Source organism: Priapulus caudatus, unplaced genomic scaffold, assembly GCF_000485595.1.
Source record: "Priapulus caudatus unplaced genomic scaffold, Priapulus_caudatus-5.0.1 Scaffold820, whole genome shotgun sequence".
Lineage (NCBI taxonomy): Eukaryota > Metazoa > Priapulida > Priapulimorpha > Priapulimorphida > Priapulidae > Priapulus > Priapulus caudatus.
The window spans coordinates 50,955-65,257 of record NW_014577881.1 but is presented as its reverse complement, the minus strand read 5'-3'; the positions used below and the strand labels follow the sequence as shown (position 1 = coordinate 65,257).

Here is a 14,303-nt window from a genome sequence, read left to right as displayed (position 1 = left end):
GTGCACGTGTGTGTACCCGCGTGTACGTACGTGTACGTGCGTGTACGTGCGTGTGCCCGCGTGCACGTGCGTGTACCAGCGTGTACGTGCGTGTACCCGCGTGTACCAGCGTGTACGTGCGTGTACGTGCGTGTACCCGCGTGCAGACGCGTGCACACGCGTGTACGTGCGTGCACGTGCGTGTACCCGCGTGCACGTGCGTGTACCCGCGTGTACGTACGTGTACGTGCGTGTACGTGCGTGTGCCCGCGTGCACGTGCGTGTACCCGCGTGCACGTGCGTGTACCCGCGTGTACGTGCGTGTACGTGCGTGTACGTGCGTGTGCCCGCGTGCACGTGCGTGTACCAGCGTGTACGTGCGTGTACCCGCGTGTACCCGCGTGTACGTGCGTGTACGTGCGTGTACCCGCGTGCACGTGCCTGTATCTGCGTGTACGTGCGTGTACGTGCGTGTACGTGCACACGGGTACACGCACGTACACACGGGTACACAGAGATACACGCACGTACACGCGGGTACACGCACGTACACGCACGTACACGCGGGTGCACGCACGTACACGCGGGTGCACGCACGTACACGCAGATACACGCACGTACACGCGGGTACACGCACGTACACGCGGGTACACGCACGTGCACGCGGGTACACGCACGTACACGCACGTACACGCACGTACACGCGGGTACACGCACGTACACGAACGTACACGCACGTACACGCGGATACACGCACGTTCACGCGGGTACACGGAGATACACGCACGTACACGCGGGTACACGCACGTACACGCGGGTACACGCACGTACACGCGGGTACACGCACGTGCACGCGGGCACACGCACGTACACGCGGGCACACGCACATACACGCGGGTACACGCACTTAGCTGGGAAACGCCGGCCGATTGCGTTCCTAGCAACGTACGCGCTACCGCGCCTTCCGTCATGCCTCTGTGCGCATGTGCAGTAGGTATACGTTTGATTTGGCGATGGACGGGCCTCGGCAATTGCTCGATTGACGAGCCTCGGCAATTGCTCGATTGACGAGCCTCGGCAATTGCTCGATTGACGAGCCTCGGCAATTGCTCGATAGACGAGCCTCGGCAATTGCTCCATTCCATGATTCAATACGCCTATTCAGTATTCGTGCCTTTGATTTGTCAATTTCAGTCGTTTAATCATTCAAACGTTCAATTGAGCAATTGCCAAAATAACGAATTGCTAAATTGAATCGCCGAATTGACGATTTGACGAATTGACTTCAATTGAACAATCAATCGATCAATTGAACGTTTGAATTATTAAATTGACTGTTCAATTGAACAAAATTCGTCAAATCGCCGGCAAACGAGAGCGATATTTACTGAGTCGTCCAACTCAGCCGCCCGACTCTCAGCCGGTCGGCTCAATCGCATGAAAAATCGGCTAGTGTGTCCACAGCTTAAAACGCAGTGAATACGACTACCACAAAAGACGTAATAAGTACCGAGGCTGTATATATAATTACCTGCATCATCGCAAGCCATGGCACTATACACGGTAGCTGCCGTCTATCTGAAACCGACTCTGATTATAGAGCTGTCACAAAGCGCACATCTTGCACGATTCTGATTAAGTAGGAGATTTTCATCTGAGATTACGTGTGATCACGCGCCGGTCTTCCTGCTATGTCATTAATGGGGATAAATATAAACGTTCTGCACTTCAGTTATCAAACAGATTCGTTTACGACTCGAAACGAAAACTTGAAGTTTGTCAAATTGGCTTTCATAGAACAGCTCCTTACAACTAGGTAGACGCACCGATAGTGCATGGGCTACAGTAGCTGCTCTAATTTATTCAAGAGTTTATGTGATATTCTTTGCATACGGTGATAAATACCGGATTTAAATCCTACCAGGTATTACATGCATGTATTTCTCTAATATTGCTGAGCCCCGTTAAACGTACGGCTGTTCGTCTGGTAATACATCCAGGTGACTATTAAATCAAGAAAAGGCATTTCCCTAAAAGAGCGTGGCGCGAATCCAAACATGTCAGGGGTCAATGCGCCCTCAACGTCTTAAAATAACTGTGCTGCGAACGGAAACAGTTGCACGATTACACTGACCTACCCATGACACAAAATATCGGTCAACTGGACGGGTATCTTATCACCATCAACTGCCCTTCTTCTGTAGAACGGTTTCATAGACTTGAGGATAGAGAATGAAGATAATTCTATGAAAGACCAGGCAACCACCATGTCAGATGAGAGAATCGACAGCAGGGAGCGGTCTGACACGCTGCGATCAGACAGAGGCACGCAGGTGATTATCACACAGAAGACGCACCGATATGGTATACGGGCTACTTGGCTGCTTTGATTTATTCAAGATTTAATGTGACATTTATAGCAGACGATAAAAATTACCCGATTTAAATCCTACCAGGTATTACAATGGGGAAACATTTTGTATTGGCGACCATAATAAAATTTTTCCCGCGTTCCAGCAGCCAGAGTTACTTATAGTAATGTCACTGCCACCCACAAACGCTACATCGCAAGACACAACATATAATATGTTAACTGAAATATTCTTCCATATTTTTTTTGTAAATGCGACTTTCGCGAAACACCGAAAACTCGCAATTTGCAAGGCGTTTTTACACTGAAAAGTAGGCTTCGCGAATGCATTTTTAAGCCACCACACAAACGCCCAGGGAAAAAGCCAGTCACCCCAGTAAAACAGCAAGAAGTCTAGTTTCCGAAAATAACTTGAAATCCCTTACAGACGCTTTCGTTGGAGAGATGAAAAACAGCATTTATAGACATCCTCCAATAAACTTGTTATTTGACCTCACTAATCGCCGATTGGCTGATTTAGGAGTGTATTATTAAACACCGTATACAATTTTATACGGTCGTTGGTAATATTTATTTACCAAATAAAGTGCCCGGTAGCATTTTATGGATGGCGGCCATATTTTACCCGGTAGCATTAATTTTGACCCGCATATCGCAAGCAGGGTAAAGTTATCCGCATTAAATGCTACCGGGTGACATACCAAAATATTCACACAACAAAGGGAATTACGCGGTTGCGGCAGTGTTCATACGAAAAACCACGCAGTAGCATCAAACCAGCATGTGTTGAAATGGCAAAAAATAATGCCCGCAGGCACATTTACTTAGTAGATTTCGAAGTCCTAGTATAGGATAGTACTTATCTCATTTTACGCTATATGTTTTATATTCATATTGATCTCCATTGCCACGAACCACTGTTTGACCAATCTTCTGGGTGTACTTTTGAGGACGACGACTACCAGTCGTCAATTTTTAGAGACAATATATATATTATTTTCATTCTAGACGCCCATGGATGACTTTGAGTCACAAGACAAGTGGTCGGACTCTCCTGCAGTCGTGGATGTGCCCGAGGCATTCCATGTGTTCTCCTACCTGCAGATTTTGACTGCTGTATTTGGCGCCTTCGCACACGGAGGAAACGACGTCAGGTAGAACCGCGACGTAGTAGAACATACGCGCGTGGATAATCAACGTGATGGTATACGGATCGCATAGGGGGAGGGCGAGGGGGACACGATATCACCTACAAAAGAGCGTAAATTGACACATGCGGCACAACAAAGGTGTGCGGGATAAGCGCTTGATACACAGCTAGGGGTACCCGCCACTGTACGCAGCAGAGAAATTAGCTGCATTGATTATTTTCGTCGTGTAATCAATGAACTAGTTCACTGCCCGTCGTCTGTGCACGGCTTTTCTCGCCGATTTACCACGTGTATAGATGGATGCTCTAGGCTGAGTCCGTAAATCCTTGATAAATTCTCGGCCTTCACCCGCAGTCACAGGGACGATTAGGGTCAGTCTATATTTAATAATCAAATGGAACAAAATCAAATGCAACAATATAATTAAAGGAGTTGAAAGTGGAGGAGTATGGAGGTAAAAAGATAGAAAGTCCCCCCGCTATAGAATATGAATTAACGGATGCGGACGCATCACGTTTGCATATTTTTATGTTTCAGCAACTGCATCGGACCGGTTGTTGCGGTCTATCTAATCCATGTGGAGCAGACTGTGACGACAACAGGAGAAACGCCTATATGGATCCTTATGTACGGAGGCGTAGGGATATCATTGGGTAAGAGCTAGCTGAATTTACGTACTAGTCTAGTCATTTTACCCACAAAATGCCCATTGAGACATACGGCCCTTCCTAACACGTACCTAACTTACACTTACAATCTGAATGCATAACATTTTTAGGTCTGTGGATTTTGGGACGACGTGTTATTAAAACAATGGGAGAAGATTTAACAGCCATCACGCCCACAAGGTGAGAACATACGCTAATGCATCATGCATATTATCAGGAGTGAATAATAATAATAATAATATATATATATATATATATATTATAATATATATTATAATATATATTAATAGAATATAATCTATTATTATTCACTCCTGATATTATGTAGTCCGTCAATGTGTAATTACGGAGCGTGAAGTATGAGATGTGTTTTTCCTTCATATTCACTCTCTGTTTTGCCTTCACATCTACTCTCTACCCCGTACTTATCTACCTCCTCATTCACCTCAACCGCCTGCTCATATTACCAATGAACGTCATTCCTCACACCAACTACTGCCTTCTATTATCCGCTTATCACCTCATTCTCTCGCGCGCTAAACCATAATATGACCATATCAGGTTCTATCTAGCATACATTATCATCCCATAATAGCGTCCGTGCCGCGCTGCATAACAAACGCTTTTTATCCTCATACAAGCACTTCCTCGCCTCTAACCCTAACCCTATCCTCAACTAATCAATAGACATTAGTCGCCACTTCCTCGCAACGTTGCCTTCAACACTCGCACTCCACCCCCTAACACGCTCATCGCATCCCCTAATATCTTCACCCCATCCATTCATTAACACCCTCATCAATTCCTAACATCCATCCTCCCTGCTTCCCTAACACTCTCACTCCATCCCCACCCCTCTGCTCACTCCCTAACACTTTCACCTAGCCCTAAACACCCTCTTCACTCTCTAACACCACCACCCAGCCCCTAACACCCTCAAAATTCCCTAACACACTAACTCCATCCTCACACACTGTTTTCCTCACCCCACCGTCTAACACACTCCCCCACCCACTAACACGCTGATTCACAAACCCGCTCACACACTCACCCATCCCTAACACGCTGATCCCCTCGATCTCCAACACGCTCACCCATCCCTAACACGTCCATCAAGTCACAATCTGACACATTTTGCCGTGAGAACGCGCAACATTCTGCCGGGAGAACGCGCAACATTCTGCCGGGAGAACGCGCAACATTCTGCCGGGAGAACGCGCAACATTCTGCCGAGAGAACGCGCAACATTCTGCCGGGAGAACGCGCAACATTCTGCCGGGAGAACGCGCAACATTCTGCCGGGAGAACGCGCAACATTCTGCCGTGAGAACGCGCAACATTCTGCCGTGAGAACGCGCAACATTCTGCCGTGAGAACGCGCAACATTCTGCCGTGAGAACGCGCAACATTCTGCCGCGAAAACGTGCAACATTCTGCTGCGAGAACGTGCAACATCCTTTTGTGCGAACCTTGTATCACCTCATCACACCCCAGCATCTTCTCTCTTGTTCGCACTCAGTGGCTTCAGCGTTGAGATCGGCTCGGCAATGACAGTGCTTGTTGCCTCCAACATGGGCATCCCCGTCAGCACGACGCACTGCAAGGTCGGCTCCGTCGTGTCGGTCGGCTGGGTGCGCTCCCGCGACGCTGTCGACTGGAGTCTCTTCCGCAACATCTTCATGGCATGGCTCGTCACGGTACCATGCAGTGGCGCCATCTCCGCCGGCATAATGGCGCTGTTCTTGTTTGCCTTCTAGCCGCCGCACGACAGATTCACCCCCGCTCGCCCATGCACCCCCAGCTATTGCGATTAGCTTATACCGTTAGTCTAGACGATATACGTTATACGTTAGTCTAGACATTTAGTCCGAAATGTAGCTAGCACCGCATCGCGCGATGGCAGCGATCAGGGAACGCGCGCACAGAAGCGGTTACATGCGAGGGAGCTCAAAGTAGGGGTGAAGAGATTGCGTGGGCGTTTGGTTGTTTGGGATTTAGCTAAGATGCCGTCGGACGCGCTAGGAGGCAGGCAGCTTAACCATACAGCTACGGCCTACTGATATTTCTATAGAAAATGGAGCGAGCGTGTGTTATATAATAATTGTCCATCGCAATCAGTAGGCCAATCCTATTGAGGCTTGCTTGCAAGAACGCACGCACACGCATACGTATATTATATATATAATAGATATATATATATATATATCACCCTTTAAAGTATAAAATGCAGTTTTTCGAGACGAATAGCGTTGGCAGTAATACTCGAGAAATTTCTTGCTGACATTGTGCAATGACGCATCTTTAAATATTTATTATAGAAATAGCCGGTGGCTTTTTATTGTAGACAACATTCTATCCCTAACTACGAGATTTTAATAATGCGGACAAAGGAAGCCGCGCTATCTGTGTATCTAATTTGTTCCCTTAGAGGCAATTAAAACATGAGTTGTATTGAAACTGATCCCACGCACTTTAACCAAACGAGGTTCTAGTTGGTTGAGTAAGGTAGCCTAAATCCACCATGGCATTGACTAACCAGACTTATGATAAAAGCTGGCAATTTAATTGTACGCGATATGCATTTTACGGAAAACCGACCGTTTTATTTGATATTAGGAACGCTAACGAAACAAAAATTTAATATCAGGCAGCGCATGTAAGATGTGGAGATGTTAAACGTTATGCTGTTACGCAGTCAGTTCCTCGGTATCGCTAATAACTTCAGAGCAGAATACGAACATAGCAATATTTCTAATTGAAAATAATTTTATTTTATTTGTAAAGAATACACCAACATCCACAACATTATAAATGTGTGGCGGCGTGAAGGTAAAAATATATTACTGATTTAATGATCAAAAAAAGAAGTAAAAGCTTTACTAATACCTAATGTGATGCGTTCTGCTACATCCGCTCACACAGCATCATTTGCTGTGCACACTGTTATCAGAGTAATTCAAAATCGTACGTATCAAGCGAAAATTGTGCGCCCATCAAAGATTAGCAGTTACACAAGCCACTAATCTGCCGCTATAGACGTCGCTGCGATATAAAGCTATTACATAGCGTATCAATTCAGCAGGAATGAGCAACCACAATGCACCTGCTCGTCTCTCTTGAATGCAGTCAGGAAAATCCTAACTAAAATTAAATCAGCTTCGTACCCGTACGGTTATACCAAACTAGTTCAGAGATTAAAAAAACATTTCCTAGGTTTCGCGCACGCATCCAGTGAGTGCTATGCCAGCGGTATTCATGCTTCATTAATTGCACGCTGCGCTCGGCGAAAGCGTTATATTGTGTACATTTATAACTTTCGTTAATAGAACTGCCTATCGAGGCAGAAAACGTAAGGTGCACGTGAGATATTTTTCGCAGTTTTACGCGCCAGAACCTGAACAGATTCTCCTTAACGTTCACCTGTCATAAACAGCTTTAAAAGATGGCCTTATATACGTGTAAATACATGTGGCCCAACAATCACTATTCGGTTAATTTCGTGATGCGACGAAAGGACTTTTTAGCTCATCTGACGTAGTCAGGTGCAGCTTGTAGAATCGCATGATCGTCCGTCCGTCCGTGCGTGCGTCCGTCCGTGCGTGCGTCCGTCAACAGTTGGGCACAAATCTTAACCGCTCGACGTACGGTCACGATATTCGGCACATTGGGGGGGATCGTCAAAACGAGTTGGGATGTCGAAGCTGGGGGTCAAAGGTCAAAGGTCAAGAGGTGTAAAAGAAGGGGGAACATTCACTCCTTAACTTAAGGTATAGGGAGGAAATGCAGAATTGCGGCACAAATCTAAACGGGTCGACCTAGGCTCGTGATAGTTGGTGTATAGCATCATGGTAGGAAAAGCCATCACTGTGCCGAAATTGGAGGTCACAGGTCAAAGGTCAATGGGCACAGGGCAGATTTTAGACATTTTCTGAGGACATGGTCTGACGGAGCGATTGAAAAACTTTTTTGTTTCAGCGGTGACCTAGCATTTTTATGGCATTATTGAAAGGACCATGAAATCTACTTTCTGCTGACATGCGAAGAGTAAGTGTCAGATAACCTTTTGACCCTCAAGAGGAGGGTTAAACATGGATGTGTTGACTGTCTGTTAGAAAGAATTTGACTGCCGGGTTTGCTAGTAGAATCTATACATGCCTGGATGTATGAGGCTACAATGTCACAGTGAAATTTCAAAAGCTAAATTTGGTTAAAGAAGGTTTATGCTCCTTAAATCGTATAATTTCTATGGCATTCTGTACTGTCAGTATGTTACATGTAACGTATGTCACTGCCAGTGGCTACTGCCAGTGCATGTGTTATTGGTACTGTGTAGTTTTTGCCTGCGTTAATTGGTTACAGGTGGCAGCTCTCTATTGCAGCCTGTAGGCTTGCGTAGGTAAATGGATGAGTGCTTACCTATTCTGTCTTGCAAATAGTTGTTGCTACTACGTACGATGGGAGCTTCCATCTTTAATCTGAAGACACTTAAACGTACGCACCATCTCGTGGCAACTTTCATAACGATCCCAACGAACGATCCTGATACCATCCCTGTGCATTCCACTGTTTCGGCGTGTATGTGAACACATTTGGGACTAACAGGGTTTACTAGAATCCCACCACTCCACCACAGAGTCACCGCAGTAGACGTTAGATGAGCGCTGTCGCTCCGCGGCACTTGTTTTCATTCACACGTTTTTCATCTATTTCACATATTTTTCATCTATATTTGAACTTTTTGTTACCTACCCGTAGTTTCCAAAATGCGCTATGAGACTGCCTAACACAGCTTCGTATAAGGTGCTGAACATATAGACCTAAACGCGAGGTCAGCTAGACTAGGTACATAGTATCTATTAATACATATATACAAAGTATTCATGTATCACCGTCTTCAAAGATGTGAAAGATAGCATCCAATGATCATTCTCTTGTTGGACATATAGTTGCTTGTATGAATAACATTCGAAAAACAAATTCCGCTATGCACATATATGTAATTTATTTGTCACGCGATTTCATGTAACAATTCAATATTTAACATGTAATACATCCCGTCATATACGATGTAAAATTAATTAACTGTACCAGCATAATTTTAATGATATATATTAAATCCTATCATATATATATAATTTATATAATCTTGATAATAAAATACTACTTGAGACTACGCTGTGAACTGCAACCGGGAGTCAGGATCATAAGGAAGATGACGTCAGTGGTTATGCGTGGCACCGTATGGGTGGTACCGGTGGTGAGCACGGCTTGGGTATATTACGTGTGGGTCAGGCAGTTTATTGGTGGTGCAGTGTCTGCGGAGGCCGCGATAGGCTCGGGTGAAAATTACTGCTCTTGGACTTGCATAGATAAGATGATATTTACAATCACTTAAGGTGCCATTCTTCTCCCATGACGATGAACACAACTTTTTCATGTGTAATTACAATAATACCCAGTGCACGTTTTGTTATATATAATTCGTTATACATAAAAAAATGTTATTACTGACAAATATTGTTAATTTTGTTTTACTATATTATGTCAAAACATGGAAAAATTTGCTTGGCTAGCCACGAGGTAGTAGCTAATAACATGATTTCACTGACTCTGGGGGCAAGGATAGCTAATCACCCGCCTACTAATTGTCCAGTTTACTCTGTTGCACAGGGAACTAACTAATCATTTGATGTATCCTGCCGAAACTTGTTTGATGAACGAATCGGCTAATTTTTCCGACCGAGTCTTGTGGAATAAACCAGCCGCCAGATAATCCTGACACGTGCATAGTGATGAAACCTAGTTTCCTTATATCCGTTCACAGACTAACAATACCTGACTGTCAGGTTTATGCTGCAGAGTGGCACACGGTGAATAAATCATAATTTAGAGATAATCATAAGCGGCTTACTGCATTTCGATAAGAGCAGCAACAAATCGTTGTTCCGTTTATAGCCGAACGATAGACTTCCACTGAAATGGCACAGAAGTGAACTCTGTATTAGTACAGTAGATTAGAAAAAAATCGTTCAAATTGTAAAAAAAAAGTATGAAAATTGGTACACTTGCATACTTTTGTATGCTCTTTCATTTAATGACAGGACACACGCGATCCAACTACAACTTCGGCCGCCATCTTGAATTCAAAAATGGCTGCCGTCATTTCTTAAAAAAATAGCTGTATCTCGGTTAATAATCTTCGTACAGACTTGAAAATTGACTGACAGACGTAATTTGGGTTACTATTTCATAAAACAACGTGATGCATGTGATCCAAGGGCGTTTTCGGCCGCCATCTTGAATTCAAAAATGGCCGCCGGCATTTCTTAAACAAGTGCCGCAGAGCGACAGGGCTCATCTGGTGGATGGTGTTCTGCTGATAAATTCATTTGTGCATAGCAAGACGTCCTATACATACGTTCATTTCTAACCCCAAAAAACAACACTTCAACCTAGTGTAATAAAATTCCGATAGATCGCGGGCCGATTGCAAAAAGCAGGAGTGAATAATTACCATATTATTACTATAGATAACGTGCGTTCTATGGTGTCAAGTTACCTTATTCATTAAACCCTTGCGAGGCACATCTAGGCTCGTTAAAAAAACCATTGAGCTAGATACAACCAGAGCAGCTCATGCAAGATTACAATTTACAGCAATACGATAGCAAATATCTGCAAACTAATTTCAGTACAAGGTAGGCCAGTGATTAGTGGATGGAATAAGCTCAAGAACGTACACACTTGCATCTATACTGGTGCCAAAATTTGATGAGAAAATTCAGTCTGGGAAATCCGCAGCCTCGCTGCTGGGTAATTATTTGAGTTCTAGTGACTGTATTCCAACTATTCATAATGTACAGTACACTACAGAATCTCATATATAAGTCATCTCATTATCTCCTAAGTAAGCGTTATTCAAGTAAGAGTTATGTGTGGAATTTCACTGTAAAATTGGAGCTTTCCACAACCACAGGACCTCGCCAACGCAGTTGAGAAACAAATCAATGTTTAACCCTCCTCTTGAGAGTCAAAAGGTTATCTGACACTTACTCTTCGCATGTCAGCAGAAAGTACATTTCATGGTCCTTTCAATAAAGCCATAAAAATGCTAGGTCACCGCTGAAACAAAAAAGTTTTTCAATCGCTCCGTCAGAAAAAAATGTTTAAAATCTGCCCTGTGCCCCATTGAACTTTGACCTGTGACCTCCAATTTCGGCACAGTGATGTCTTTTCCTCCCATGATGCTATACACCGACTATCACGAGCCAAGGTCGAGCCGTTTAGATTTGTGCCGCAATTCTGCATTTCCTCCCTATACTTTAAGTTAAGGAGGGAATGTTCCCCTTTCTTTTACACCTCTTGACCTTTGACCCCCAGCTTCGACATCCCAACTCGTTTTCGGATTACCCCCCCACATCCCGAATATCGTGACCGGACGTCGAGCCGTTTAGATTTGTGCCCAACTGTTGACGGACGGACGGACGGACGGACGAACGGACGGACGGACAGACACACGGACGGACGGACGCACGCTCATGCGATTCTACAAGCTGCATCTGACTATGTCAGATGAGCTAAAAACTGTATGGCAAAGACTCCATCATCCATGTAAAACGTGTTGAAAAAAATCAAATATTTCATAGACACAATAGAGCTTCACTATATATACACATAATATTGTTCAAAGTGATAATACAAATTACCACCTAACTTCAAGTGTAAATGATAAATTATTTTGTAGAGGCCTATAGCTTGCATGCTCACTAAGGCTGAAGGGGTCGTTGTCGTATATGTAGTACCCGAGGTGTCGGCGAGTATGTCGCCTACGCCTACTCCCTAACCCTAACCCTAACACCCTAACCCTAACCCTAACCATATCAGATAGTTACCTCGGGTACCAATTATACGCCATGCATAATTATACGACAACGACCCTTCGTGCCTCACTAAGACATGTTCACAGACTAGCATTTCGCACCATCTTACCTCTCCCTATGTCCGTGGCTATGTGAGGAAGACTCAGTATCATCCTCAAATCTTCCTTGTGTGTGAATTCCTTCAACATCACCCAGTAGCCTTTACTCACGTGTCGCAGACTGGAACACAAGACGGCAGCTACATGTCAGCAGACTCTCACTGGGGAGGGGTATAGCATATGGCCCTCGAATGTCATTACACTTCTACAGTTCGGTTTCACCCAGCGCTTTTCTGATGTATGGAGTTAAAAACAGTGTAGCTATTCATCCACAAACTATTCAGTATAAGAAAAAAATATAAGACAACATTAGCATCAACACTACATTTTGAAAACAGATTTATGGCACCAATCCCTGTAGATGGAACAATTAAGCCCTACATAATCAAATGAAAATTTAGTAGACATCGGTAAAACACATAAATATATATAAAGTACTCAGGTACCGGTACTGGCTACTAAATGCCTCACAACGTCATGCATTGTAGCAGATAAACATGATTTGTATATATGAATAATTAATGATATCAGATTTGCCTACTTGCTTTTTTACAAACGTGAAATCGTCTAGAATGTGAAAATAGTCTGCAATGATTGACGCTTTCTTCAAGTCTGGCAATTAACCAGAGAACTAGAAGTGCCAGCATCATAAACATTCGTGGAAGTTCGAGTTCACCCTGGGATAGGTGAAACCTGCTCTCTGCTATAGCTGCTCTCAACACAAAAGACTCTCAATTCTTCGTTCGTGTGCAAGTACATACGACTACACACGTGTGTAATGCAACCCGGCCCGGCTGCCTAGTCATACAGCATGCTTACAGACCAGATGAGCACTGCAGTAGTGCCAGTACTGTTTTTATTGGCAGCAGGGAATATTGGAGTCAGTACCGACGTGCACATGGTTTTACGAACATTCTCAAACTCTCGTCTTGTAGAAGGTCTCTCTTCCAGTACCACGAAACCAATCATAAACCCATATCATACATTCATTTATATAAGAGGAAGTATTCTTAGCAATAAGGGTCATGTGTGTATCACATAATGACAGGCAAGAGAACTTACACATTTATTTCTGACTAGCTGGGGTACCTGGCATTGCCTGAGGAGAAAAAAACTAGTAAAACAACTCATACAGAAAATTCTGACATATATACACAATTAATTACAAGGATGGAGTCGTAACAGAGGAACAAAATATGAGGTAAACAATACGCTGAAAAATTCATGATTCTATGTAGTCAAAGCACATGTATGTTGTTCCTCTGTCTCTGCAGCTCGCTTGCTGCATGCTGAGTGCGGTCCTTCTCAAGGTGTTGCAAACGTTGCTCTGGAGCTTCTTCAGTTGCTCTCCTGGTTACCAGGTGGTGCCGGTTACTTGGAGCTAGACTTTGATGATCTTCCTCCATCTCAGCTGCTCCTCTAGCTGCACGTCGAGAGCGGTCTCTTTCATGGTGCTGTGTGCGTTACTCTGCAGTTTCCTGTCGTCGGGCAGCAGACTTTCGCTAACCATAAACATGGAATTTCCAAGTTTCCAGAAGGTTCTATTGTGAGGTATTATTAGATGTTGATGTAATGTATAGGAATCTTCTAGAAATTCCCATTGTGTAATATATTTTACTTCATAACAAAGGCTGTATCTGGCTTCGTTGGCCGAACCTTAAAGAGTCTATATAGACGAACAGACAAACAATCACCAGAAATATTAGTATCTACATAGTTTGACACACGCGCTTGTAATTCCATGTGAACACTTTTTTTGTTTTTTTCCCCTCCACTCATCCATACAAATACATTCCATACAAATACATAGATACAAGTACATACTATTCAAGTACATGTATACAAATCCATACATTCCATACAAGTACAATTCATACAAATACATATATATCAGGAGTTAATAATGACAAATTGTCATTATTGTCAATAATTTGTCATTATTAACTCCTGATATATATATATATGTTTGTAACAATGCAAATGATACGTTATAAAAGATTAAATTACTGGGAACTAGATGGATGGTGTTGCGTTATGTTGAAATAGAGATAGAGATTGGATAGATAAATGTTATGTAATGAATATAATGGGTGGAGGTTTTTTTAAATGAAATATGATAGAGAAAGAGAGAGAGAGAGAGAGAGAGGAGGAGGAGG

The 14,303-nt window shown here is 43.7% G+C and overlaps 2 protein-coding genes across 2 annotated transcripts in view; one reads left to right on the top strand and one right to left on the bottom strand.

Annotated features, from left to right (window-relative positions):
* Nucleotides 1-7,711, top strand: part of LOC106813758 (sodium-dependent phosphate transporter 2-like) — a 24,114-nt gene extending 16,403 nt beyond the window's left edge. The window contains exons 11-15 of the mRNA XM_014817979.1: nt 2,184-2,312; nt 3,359-3,504; nt 4,039-4,154; nt 4,280-4,349; nt 5,689-7,711. Of these exons, the coding sequence (XP_014673465.1) occupies nt 2,184-2,312; nt 3,359-3,504; nt 4,039-4,154; nt 4,280-4,349; nt 5,689-5,926 (699 nt within the window). The 3' untranslated portion in view covers nt 5,927-7,711. The remainder of the gene's footprint in view (nt 1-2,183; nt 2,313-3,358; nt 3,505-4,038; nt 4,155-4,279; nt 4,350-5,688) is intronic.
* Nucleotides 7,712-9,146: 1,435 nt separating this feature from the next.
* The window catches only part of LOC106813757 (vacuolar protein sorting-associated protein 13B-like), a 46,895-nt gene continuing 41,738 nt past the window's right edge, over nt 9,147-14,303 (bottom strand). The window contains exon 52 of the mRNA XM_014817978.1: nt 9,147-10,142. The gene's annotated coding sequence lies outside the window, so the exon portion shown is untranslated. The remainder of the gene's footprint in view (nt 10,143-14,303) is intronic.